Raw genomic sequence first — 12634 nt, forward strand, 5'->3', positions numbered from 1 at the left:
GGGGGGGTTGGACTGTTATTGGAAGGTGTCAGTGTTGGGGGGGCTGTTATTGGAAGGTGTTAGTGTTGGGGGGGCTGTTATTGGAAGGTGTTAGTGTTGGGGGGGGGACTGTTATTGGAAGGTGTCAGTGTTGGGGGGGGGGCGGACTGTTATTGGAAGGTGTCAGTGTTGGGGGGGGCGGACTGTTATTGGAAGGTGTTAGTGTTGGGGGGGGGACTGTTATTGGAAGGTGTCAGTGTTGGGGGGGGGGCGGACTGTTATTGGAAGGTGTTAGTGTTGGGGGGGGGGGGCTGTTATTGGAAGGTGTTAGTGTTGGGGGGGGGGGACTGTTATTGGAAGGTGTCAGTGTTGGGGGGGGGACTGTTATTGGAAGGTGTCAGTGTTGGGGGGGGACTGTTATTGGAAGCTGTCAGTGTTGGGGGGGGACTGTTATTGGAGGTGTCAGTGTTGGGGGGGGACTGTTATTGAAAGGTGTCAGTGTTGGGGGGGGACTGTTATTGGAAGCTGTCAGTGTTGGGGGGGGCTGTTCTTGGAGGTGTCAGTGTTTGGGGGGGGGCTGTTATTGGAGGTGTCAGTGTTGGGGGAGGGACTGTTATTGGAGGTGTCAGTGTTTGGGGGGGGACTGTTATTGGAGGTGTCAGTGTTTGGGGGGGGGGCTGTTATTGGAGGTGTCAGTGTTTGGGGGGGGCTGTTATTGGAGGTGTCAGTGTTGGGGGAGGGACTGTTATTGGAGGTGTCAGTGTTTGGGGGGGGGACTGTTATTGGAGGTGTCAGTGTTGGGGGGGGGGGCTGTTATTGGAGGTGTTGGGGGGGAGGAGGACTGTTATTGGAGGTGTCAGTGTCGGGGGGGGGGGCTGTTATTGGAGGTGTTGGGGGGGAGGAGGACTGTTATTGGAGGTGTCAGTGTTGGGGGGGGGACTGTTATTGGAGGTGTCAGTGTTGGGGGGGGGGACTGTTATTGGAGGTGTCAGTGTTTGGGGGGGGGACTGTTATTGGAGGTGTCAGTGTTGGGGGGGATTGTTATTGGAGGTGTTGGGGGGGACTGTTATTGGAGGTGTCAGTGTTGGGGGGGGGGGCTGTTATTGCAAGGTGTCAGTGTTTGGGGGGGGGACTGTTATTGGAGGTGTCAGTGTTGGGGGGGATTGTTATTGGAGGTGTTGGGGGGGACTGTTATTGGAGGTGTCAGTGTTGGGGGAGGGACTGTTATTGGAGGTGTCAGTGTTTGGGGGGGGGACTGTTATTGGAGGTGTCAGTGTTTGGGGGGGGGGCTGTTATTGGAGGTGTCAGTGTTTGGGGGGGGGGCTGTTATTGGAGGTGTCAGTGTTGGGGGAGGGACTGTTATTGGAGGTGTCAGTGTTTGGGGGGGGGACTGTTATTGGAGGTGTCAGTGTTGGGGGGGGGCTGTTATTGGAGGTGTTGGGGGGGAGGAGGACTGTTATTGGAGGTGTCAGTGTCGGGGGGGGGGCTGTTATTGGAGGTGTTGGGGGGGAGGAGGACTGTTATTGGAGGTGTCAGTGTTGGGGGGGGGGACTGTTATTGGAGGTGTCAGTGTTGGGGGGGGGACTGTTATTGGAGGTGTCAGTGTTTGGGGGGGGGGACTGTTATTGGAGGTGTCAGTGTTGGGGGGGATTGTTATTGGAGGTGTTGGGGGGGACTGTTATTGGAGGTGTCAGTGTTGGGGGGGGGGGCTGTTATTGCAAGGTGTCAGTGTTAGGAGGATACTGATAGTGGAAGGTGTCAGTTATTGGGGGGACTGTTATTGGAAGGTGTCAGTGTTTGGGGGGGGGGTGTTGTTATTGGGAGGTGTTGGGGGGGGGTGATGTTATTAGAGGTGTCAGTGTCGGGGGGGGGGGACTGTTATTGGAAGGTGTCAGTGTTGGGGGGGGGGGCTGTTATTGGAAGGTGTCAGTGTTGGGGGGGGGACTGCTATTGGAAGGTGTCAGTGTTGGGGGGGGACTGCTATTGGAAGGTGTCAGTGTTGGGGGGGGGGCTGTTATTGGAGGTGTCAGTGTTGGGGGGGGGGGGGCTGTTATTGAAAGGTGTCAGTGTTGGGGGGGGACTGTTATTGGAAGCTGTCAGTGTTGGGGGGGGGCTGTTATTGGAGGTGTCAGTGTTTGGGGGGGCTGTTATTGGAGGTGTCAGTGTTGGGGGAGGGACTGTTATTGGAGGTGTCAGTGTTTGGGGGGGGGACTGTTATTGGAAGTTGTCAGTGTTGGGGGGGGGGGCTGTTATTGGAGGTGTCAGTGTTTGGGGGGGGCTGTTATTGGAGGTGTCAGTGTTGGGGGAGGGACTGTTATTGGAGGTGTCAGTGTTTGGGGGGGACTGTTATTGGAGGTGTCAGTGTTTGGGGGGGGGGACTGTTATTGGAGGTGTCAGTGTTTGGGGGGATTGTTATTGGAGGTGTTAGGGGGGGAGGAGGACTGTTATTGGAGGTGTCAGTGTTGGGGGGGGATTGTTATTGGAGGTGTCAGTGTTGGGGGGGGGGTGGACTGTTATTGGAGGTGTTGGGGGGGGGGGGGGTATTGTTATTGGAGGTGTCAGTGTCGGGGGGAGGGACTGTTATTGGAAGGTGTCAGTGTTGGGGGGGGACTGCTATTGGAAGGTGTCAGTGTTGGGGGGGGGGGGCTGTTATTGGAGGTGTCAGTGTTGGGGGGGGGGGCTGTTATTGGAAGGTGTCAGTGTTGGGGGGGCTGTTATTGGAGGTGTCAGTGTTGGGGGGGGGGGGCTGTTATTGAAAGGTGTCAGTGTTGGGGGGGGGGACTGTTATTGGAAGCTGTCAGTGTTGGGGGGGGGGACTGTTATTGGAAGCTGTCAGTGTTGGGGGGGGGGGCTGTTATTGGAGGTGTCAGTGTTTGGGGGGGGGGCTGTTATTGGAGGTGTCAGTGTTTGGGGGGGGGGGCTGTTATTGGAGGTGTCAGTGTTGGGGGGGGGGGGACTGTTATTGGAGGTGTTGGGGGGGGGGTATTGTTATTGGAGGTGTCAGTGTCGGGGGGGGGTATTGTTATTGGAGGTGTCAGTGTCGGGGGGGGGGGACTGTTATTGGAGATGTCAGTGTTGGGGAGGGGGGGTATTGTCATTGGAGGTGTCAGTATTGGGGGGGGGTTGTTATTGGAGGTGTCAGTATTGGGGGGGGGGTTGTTATTGGAGGTGTCGCTCTGACGGAGATCTCTTGGCCGGTTGCAGGTGTGAATGGGAGGATCGCTCGCCCTGCGCTGTCACATGTTCTGCCTGTCTCTGCGATCAGCTGGGAGGTGACTGCTCCCCCCCTCCCCCTCCCTCCTGAGCTCCACATCACAGCTGCACAGGATGAGAGGAGCCGGACCCCCGCATGCTGCAGCCGCCTGAGAAGAAGAAGGAGGAAGACGAGGAGGAGGAAGAGGAGCGCTCCACCATGTGCTGAATCACCTTCTGTGGATCCACCACACCATCCCCCAATCACCTCTTCACCCCCCCCTCCCCCCCCAGCCATGGAGAGAAGGAATGAAGCGCAGAGCCTGGACTTCACCATGGACAATGTGGAGAAAGTAAGTGCCTGTCCTCTGTCTGCATAGGGTACCCCCCCCTCCCCCTCCTCAGCATCCCCCATCCTGACATATCCTGTATCAGTGATGTGACTCCTTTCATCCCCGGCATGTCAGTGGGATCGCTGTCTTTGTACGCGTTCCATCGCTCTGCAGCCTGCGGAGCAATGCTGTGCACAGCTGTGCCTGGTTCTGCCACTGTCAGGGGGGGGGGGATGGGATGTCATATTCATGGGCTGTGCGCATTCTGCTTTGTTGTAATTCTGATTTCTTCTCCTTTCCATCCTTATTATGGGAGAAAACGACAGCGCCGGGATCTACCGCTACAAATCCCAAACCCTGGGGGGGGGGGGGGGGGGGGAGACCGCCGCTGTCTAATCGATCGTCCTTAATAGAGCTCAGCGATTGGGTGCAATGGGGGAGGGGAATACTCTGTATCCTTGTAGTGTTTACAGGTAATAAAATATTATTTCATTATCATCAATAGGAAATTATTTATAATATCACCTAAAGTTAAAGATCCGCTCCAAGAGAACGATCGAATACATTGAGAGCCGCTAATCGATGCCGATATATTAACCCCTTCCCTACCGGGCCGACTCCGGCATTTCTCTCCCACATGGAAAAATCAAAGGTTTTTAGATACAGAATTATTCAGAACCCCCAAACATTTTATATATATTTATGTGTATATATTTATTTATTTATATATATATATATATATATATATATATATATATATATATATATATATATATATTATTTTTTTATATGTATAATATATATGTGTGTGCAATATATTATATATATTTATTTATATAATTTTTTATGTATGTGTATGTATATATATATATATATATATATATATATATATATATATATATATATATATATATATATATATATATATATATATATATATATATATATATATATATATGTGTGTGTGTGTAATATATATATTTTTACACCGTCCCCTTTTTAAATCATTTTTTTTTTTTTGATCACTTTTATTCCTATTACAAGAAAAAATAACCTTTTATTTTTTATTTGTACACTGTTTTTTAAAAAAAAATAAATAAAAAAATGTTTTGATAACTTTTTTATTCCTATTACAAGAAATGTAAACATCCCTTGTAATAGAAATAAGCAGGAGAGTTCCTCTTTAACCACTTAAGCCCCGGAGGATTTGGCTGCTAAAAAGACCAGGGGGTTTTTTTGCGATTTTTTTTTTTTTTTTTTTTTTTTTTTTTTTTTTTTTTTTTTTTTTACTGCGTGACTTTGATGGACAATTGCGCGGTCGTGCGACGCTGTACCTAAACGAATTTCACGTCCTTTTTTTTCCCACAAACAGAGCTTTCTTTTGGTGGTATTTGATCACCTCTGCGCTTTTTTTTGATCATGTGCTATAAACAAAAAAAGAGCGTCAATTTTTTGAAAAATAGCAATATTTTTCACTTTTTTTTTTATATGAAATTCCCCCCCCAAAAAAATGTAAAAATCAAAATTTTTTAACATTTTCGGCCAATTTGTTTTATGCTACATATGTTTGGTAAAAAAAATCGCAATAAGCGTATTTTGATTGGTTTGCGCAAAAGTTATCGCGTTTACTAACAAAGGGAAAGATTTTTGTCATTTTTGGTGTTTTTTTTTTTAACGAGTAATGGCGGCGATCTGCGATTTTTTTTGCGGGACTGCGACATTGCGGCGGACAGATCGGACCCTTGACTGACATTTTTGACACTTTTGGGGTTACCAGTGACATTACTGCAGTAATCAGTGCTATACATATGCACTGTTACTGCAAAAATGACACTGGCAGGGAAGGGGTTAACTTTATTGGACAGGGAGGGGTTAAGCGTGTCCTAGGGGCGTGTTTCTAACTGTGCAGGGACATTGCTATTGGTGTAAAAACAAAGATCAACGATCCTACATAGTAGAACCGTCTGATCTTCATTTTTACACCAGGGAGAATGACGGGCGGCTTGTTTACATAAGCCGCTCTGTCTTTCTCCCTTCACCGGAGCGATCGTGAGTGACCGGCGGACATCGAGTCCGCCAGACACACGCACTGACTTGTCTGTGAACGAGCCGCGGCGCGCGCCCGCCCGCAATAGGCTCGCAAGTCAGTGACAGGTGAGTGACGTATCAATACGTCACTCTGCCTGGCCATCGGCAACCGGTTAATGTGAGATCTGGGGGTCAAAAAGACCTCACACCTCACATCTACATTAAAAAGCAAAAAAAAAAGTAATTGTACTTTTTCTAATAAAAAAAAAAAAATTGGGCCTTTAAGGCCGTTAGGCGGAAGTGACGTTTAACCACTTCAATACCGGGGACTTTTCCCCCTTTCTGCCCAGGCCAATTTTCAGCTTTTAGCGCTGTTGCATTTTGAATGACAATTGCGTGGTCATGCAACATTGTACCTAAACCAGATTTATGTAATTTTGTCCCCACAAATAGAGCTTTCTTTTGGTGGTATTTGATCACCGCAAGGTTTATTCTTTTTTTGCTACACATAAAAAAAAAAGACCGAAAAGTTTGAAATAAAAAAAAAAAAAAAGTTTTTTTGTTTGTTATAAAATTTTGTAAATAGATAATTTTTTTCCTGCGCTGATGAGGAGGCACTGATGGGGTGGCACTAATATGCAGCACTGATGGGCACTGATAGGTAGCACTGATATACAGCACTGATATGTGGCACTGATATGCAGCATTGGTGGGCAATAATGGGCACTGGTGGCATTGATAGGCACTGATGGGCAGCACTGATGGGGAGGGCACTGGCGGGCTCCCTGAGCCCTGATTGCCATCCCTGGTGGTCATGGGTGGGCATCCCTGGTGGCTCTAGTGGCACCTCCCCCCCCCCAAGGGTCTGCACTGGTAATCAATACTCTGATTACCAGTACAGACCCCCCCCCTGTCAGGAGAGCCGCAGATCGGCTCTCCTTTACTCGTGCCTGTCAGGCATGAACTGAGGAAAGCCAATCAACTGCTCTTCCTATTTACTATGTGATCAGCTGTGATTGGACACAGCTGGTCACATGGTAAAGAGCCAACGTCAGTAGGCTCTTTACCGAGATCGGAGATGCAGTCTGTCAGAGTGACACGCCGCACCACCGATCACCACTCTGTGCGCCCCCTGGTGGTGCGCGTTATCCTGCCGCCATCATATGACGTCCGGTCAGGATAATGTAGCCACTTTCCCGCCGTCATTTGCCTATAGGGCGGGCAGGAAGTGGTTAAACATCGCTCTGGTCCTTCAGGGGCATAGCATGGATGGGTGAGTTTGGGGTGGAGGAACTTGACTGGCCTGCACAGAGTCCTGACCTCAACCCAATAGAACAGCTTTGGGATGAATTAAGAGTGGAGACTGCGAGCCAGGCCTTCTCGTCCAACATCAGTGCCTGACCTCACAAATGTGCTTCTGTTTCCAGGCCGTCTGCCGCACATTTACTGCGGCTGGCTGGCCCTCCTGCGCGAACCGACGTAGCCCTACGTCGGTCGCGCGCTTGGTGATGGCACTAGGGCGCTAGGCAGCGGGGATGCCGATCCACGGCGCCGGCAGCCGCGATTCCCACCGGGCACCCACAATCGCTCCCCACTGAGAGAGGACGGTCACATGTTGTAAACACAGCCGACCGTTCTTCTCTTTGGAATGATCACAGAGCACCTGTGATCCTTCTATATAGGATCACAGGTCTCTATGGTCAATTCAGAAGCCCCTCCCCTATACAGTTAGTAAACACTCCCCTAGGTACATATTTAACCCTTTGATCACCCACCCCTAAGTTAACCCCTTTCCTGCCAGTGTCAGTACAGTGACAGAGCATATTTTTAGTACTGATTACTGCAGTAATGTCACTGATCCCCTCCAAAATTGTCAAAAATGTCAGTTAGGGGTCCGATCTGTCCGCCGCAATGTCACAGTCCCGCTAAAAATTGCAGATCGTCTTCATTACTAGTAATAGATAAAAATTACATAAATATTTCCCCTAGTTTGTAGACGCGATAACTTTTGCGCAAACCAATCAAAATACGCTTATTGCGATTTTTTGTTATTTTTGGTAAAAAAAAAAAAAAAAAAATGTAGCAGAATACAAATTGCCCTAAAAGGATGAAAAATTTAGATTTTTTTTTTTGGGAATGTTATATAGCAGAAAGTGAAAAATATTGGTTCTTTTTTCAGATTTGTGGCTCTATAGTAAAAAATAAATAAATAAAAATGACATAAACCTTTCCCCTAGTTTGTAGATGCGATAACTTTTGCGCAAACCAATCAAAATACACTTATTGCTATTTTTTTCTTTTTTTTTTTTTTTTTTTTTTTTACCAAAAAAAGTAGCAGAATACAAATTGCCCTAAAAGGATGACAAACTTTGATTTTTTTTTTTTTTTTTTTTTTTTTTTTGGGAATGTTGTATAGCAGAAAGTGAAAAAATATTGTATTTTTTTTTTCAGATTTGTGGCTCTATAGTAAAAAAAAAAAAAAGGAAAATCTTTCCCCTAGTTTGTAGACGAAATAACTTTTGCGCAAACCAATCAAAATACACTTATTGCGATTTTATTTTTATTTTTTACCAAAAATATGTAGCAGAATACAAATTGCCCTAAAAGGACGACAAATTTAGATTTTTTTTTTCTTCTATTTTATTGTTTTTTCGGGAATGTTATATAGCAGAAAGTGAAAAATATTGTTTTTTTTTTTTTTTTTTTCAGAATTGTAGCTCTTTTTTTGTTTAAAGCGCAAAAAATAAAAATCGCACAGGGGATCAAATACCACCAAAAGAAAGCTCTGTTTGTGGGGAAAAAAGGACATCAATTTTATTTGGGTACAGCGTCACACAACCGCGTAATTGTCCGTTAAAGTAACGCAGTGCCGGATCGCAAAATATGGCCTGGTCATTAAGGGGGAAAATCCTTCCGGTCCAGAAGTGGTTATTATTATTATTATTATTATTATTATTATAACGTTTATTTTCTCCCATTAAAGGCAGCTTTCAGGCTGCATTCACATGTCAGTTTATAATCGCGGGCAGAACCGCCGCGGTTCCGCCCGCGATTCGGAGATTTATTGCAAATCGCGGGACGCCTAGCGTTGCCCGTTGATTTGCAATAGCCCCCCAAACGCCGAGCGATGTTGCCGCGATTTACGCCCGCCGAATCGCGGCAACATCGCGCAAACAAAATCGCGGGACGCAATACCCTCCAAAAAAGTACAAGAGCTTCTTTGGAGCGTATTGCGTCCCGCGATTTTGTTTGCACCCGTGTGATGTGGTTTTTGAGTCGCAAGACCGAAGAAAAATGCACCGTAAACTTGATAAAATCACACCAAAAACGCAGCCATTGCCAATAACCCTTTTTTTTCCAGCAGATATATCGGTGCATTCTGTTGTCTTTGTATGATGGAGTATTGCCAGCACCCTTCGCTGGAGACACCTGCACTCAGTTGGAGGGTTGTCCACCTTTCGGCCATGCCGTATGTGTGATGGTCACGTATCTGCAAACGTTTGGCCAGGGGATATATGCGGTCAGGTTGCTGTATACAGGCATACCCCGCTTTACGTACCCTCACTTTAGGTATGCTCGTGAGTACGGATACATCAGCGTCTATGGAAATCTTGGTCAGCTTGGCATGGCACTGCTCCCGGTTATTAACATTGGCGTCTATGGAAATCTTGGTCAGCTTGGCATGGCACTGCTCCCGGTTATTAACATTGGGGTCTATGGGAAATCTTGGTCAGCTTGGCATGGCACTGCTCTCGGTTATTAACATTGGGGGTCTATGGGAAATCTTGGTCAGCTTGGCATGGCACTGCTTCCGGTTATTAACATTGGGGGTCTATGGGAAATCTTGGTCAGCTTGGCATGGCACTGCTCCCGGTTATTAACATTGGGGTCTATGGGAAATCTTGGTCAGCTTGGCATGGCACTGCTCCCGGTTATTAACATTGGGGTCTATGGGAAATCTTGGTCAGCTTGGCATGGCACTGCTCTCGGTTATTAACATTGGGGGTCTATGGGAAATCTTGGTCAGCTTGGCATGGCACTGCTCCCGGTTAACATTGGGGGTCTATGGGAAATCTTGGTCAGCTTGGCATGGCACTGCTCCCGGTTATTAACATTGGGGTCTATGGGAAATCTTGGTCAGCTTGGCATGGCACTGCTCCCGGTTATTAACATTGGGGTCTATGGGAAATCTTGGTCAGCTTGGCATGGCACTGCTCCCGGTTATTAACATTGGGGGTCTATGGGAAATCTTGGTCAGCTTGGCATGGCACTGCTCCCGGTTATTAACATTGGGGTCTATGGGAAATCTTGGTCAGCTTGGCATGGCACTGCTCCCGGTTATTAACATTGGGGGTATATGGGAAATCTTGATCAGCTTGGCATGGCACTGCTGTCGGTTATTAACATTGGGGTCTATGGGAAACCTTGATCAGCTTGGCATGACACTGCTCTCGAACCATAAGTGACAGTGACACCAAACTTAGGGAGCACCAAGAGGGGACCCAGAACTACAACATATCCGATTTTGGGGTCAGCCATCTTGCCTGGGTAATCTACCATGTCGTAGTCCTGGGTCCCCTTAACGTGCTTCCCAAGTTTGGTGTCCCTGTCACTTATGGTTCGGGAGCAGTGACCAAGCTCACCAAGATTTCCCATAGACCCCAATGTTAACCACTTTAAGACCGGAAGGATTTGCCCCCTTAACGACCAGGCCATATTTTGCGATTCCGCTCAGCGTTACTTTAACGGACATTTGCGCGGTTGTGCGGCGCTGTACCCAAATAAAATTGATGTCCTTTTTTCCCCACAAACAGAGCTTTCTTTTGGTGGTATTTGATCACCTGTGCGATTTTTATTTTTTGCGCTATAAACATAAAAAGAGCGACAATTTAAAAAAAAAAAAAAACAAACAATATTTTTCACATTCTGTTTTATAACAGTCCCAAAAAAAATAAAAAAATAAATTTTTTTTAACATTTTAGGCCAATTTGATTTCTGCTACATATTTTTGGTAAAAAAAATTGCAACAAACGTATTTTGATTGGTTTTCGCAAAAGTTAATGTGTCTACTAACTACGGGAAAGATTTGTCATTTTTTTTTTTTTTTTTTTTACTCGCAATGGCGCCAATCTGCGATTTTTTTTTTTTTTTTTTTTTTTTTTTTTTTGCGGGACTGCGACATTGCGGCGGACAGATCGGACCCCTGACTGACATTTTTTGACACTTTTGGGGGACCAGCGACATTACTACAGTAATCAGTGCTTAAAATATGCACTGTTACTGTAATAATGACACTGGCAGGGAAGGGGTTAATCCTATGGGTGATCAAAGGGTTAAATGTGAGCCTGGGGGAGTAATTCTAACTGTGGGGGGGGGCTTCTGAAATGACCATAGAGACCTGTGTTCCTGTATAGAAGGATCACATGGGCTCTATGATCATTGCAGGGAGAAGAACGGTCAGCTGTGTTTACAACAGCTGACTGTCCTCTCTCAGTGGGGAGCGATCGCGGGTGTCATGCGGCAATCGGAGCTGCCTGACATACGCATCGACTTCCCCACTGACGAGCGGGGGAGGGAGCGCCCTAGCCTCTTGAGAGTGAGTGACGCATACCTACGTCACTTTGCCAAGGAGCGGCTGCCTGCCGCAGTATATCTGCGGTGGGTGGTCATAAAGTGGTTAACAACTGGGAGCAGTGCCATGCCAAGCTGACCAAGATTTCCTGTAGACCCCAAAGCTAATAACTGGGAGCAGTGCGATGCCAAGCTGAGCAAGATTTCCCATTGACCCAAATGCTAATAACTTGGAGCAGTGCCATGCCAAGCTGAGCAAGATTTCCTGTAGACCCCAATGCTAATAACTGGGAGCAGTGCGATGCCAAGCTGAGCAAGATTTCCCGTAGACCCCAATGCTAATAACCGGGAGCAGTGCCATGCCAAGCTGAGCAAGATTTCCTGTAGACAAAAATGCTAATAACTGGGAGCAGTGCCATGCCAAGCTGACCAAGATTTCCTGTAGACCCCAATGCTAATAACTGGGAGCAGTGCCATGCCAAGCTGAGCAAGATTTCCCATAGACCCCAATGCTAATAACCGGGAGCAGTGCCATGCCAAGCTGAGCAAGATTTCCTGTAGACAAAAATGCTAATAACTGGGAGCAGTGCCATGCCAAGCTGACCAAGATTTCCTGTAGACCCCAATGCTAATAACTGGGAGCAGTGCCATGCCAAGCTGAGCAAGATTTCCCATAGACCCCAATGCTAATAACCGGGAGCAGTGCCATGCCAAGCTGAGCAAGATTTCCTGTAGACAAAAATGCTAATAACTGGGAGCAGTGCCATGCCAAGCTGACCAAGATTTCCTGTAGACCCCAATGCTAATAACTAGGAGCAGTGCGATGCCAAGCTGACCAAGATTTCCCGTAGACCCCAATGTTATTAACCGGAAGTAGTGCCATGCCAAACTGACCAAGATTTCCCATAGACCCAAATGTTAATAACTGGGAGCAGTGCCATGCCAATTGACCAAGATTTCCTGTAGACCAAAATGCTAATAACTGGGAGCAGTGCCATGCCAAGCTGGCCAAGATTTCCCTTAGAGCTAGTGTATGTACATGCATTTTGAAGTGAAAAAATTTATTGCTTCACTTCAAGTACATTTTCGTTTTCCATAGATGCTCTGGTCCTGTTGTGTACCTAAAAGTGAGGCTATGCCTGTACACAATTCTAGCTGCTCTTGTGTTGCATCTTTAATTGAGCGTAGTGAGAATTCCCCGCCATGGATACGGTCTCTGGGCGGAGGTGTCCCCAGGTGATAGAACTATAATTCCGGCAGTATTTGTGTCCCGGCCCTGTGGGACCACAAGACGGCCCTACACCTGGAATCAGCAGTGCGGGGAACTCACTGTTCCTTTTGGGGGGGGGGGGGTGCCTGTCCTGATGCAACATGACATGACGTTGCTCAGCACTGGAGAGATTGCAGCAGCTGTGTCACCTAAGTGATGCCTCCTTCCTAGAGCTTCCATGACCCGCAGGGGGGGGGGACATTAGAGGGCCAAGATGTGAAAAAAAACCCAATGCAGAACTATTATTTGCGGCACACTAATG

At 47.2% G+C, this 12634-nt stretch overlaps 1 protein-coding gene across 1 annotated transcript in view; it reads left to right on the forward strand.

The window, feature by feature from the left end:
- The first annotated feature begins 3450 nt into the window (after positions 1-3450).
- Positions 3451-12634, forward strand: part of IPO13 (importin 13) — a 126153-nt gene continuing 116969 nt past the window's right edge. The window contains 1 exon segment of the mRNA XM_082265019.1: positions 3451-3524. Coding sequence (XP_082121145.1) covers positions 3468-3524 — 57 coding nt within the window. The 5' untranslated portion in view covers positions 3451-3467.

This window comes from Pelophylax lessonae, assembly GCF_965119305.1.
Source record: "Pelophylax lessonae genome assembly, chromosome: 8".
In the NCBI taxonomy this organism is placed as follows: domain Eukaryota; kingdom Metazoa; phylum Chordata; class Amphibia; order Anura; family Ranidae; genus Pelophylax; species Pelophylax lessonae.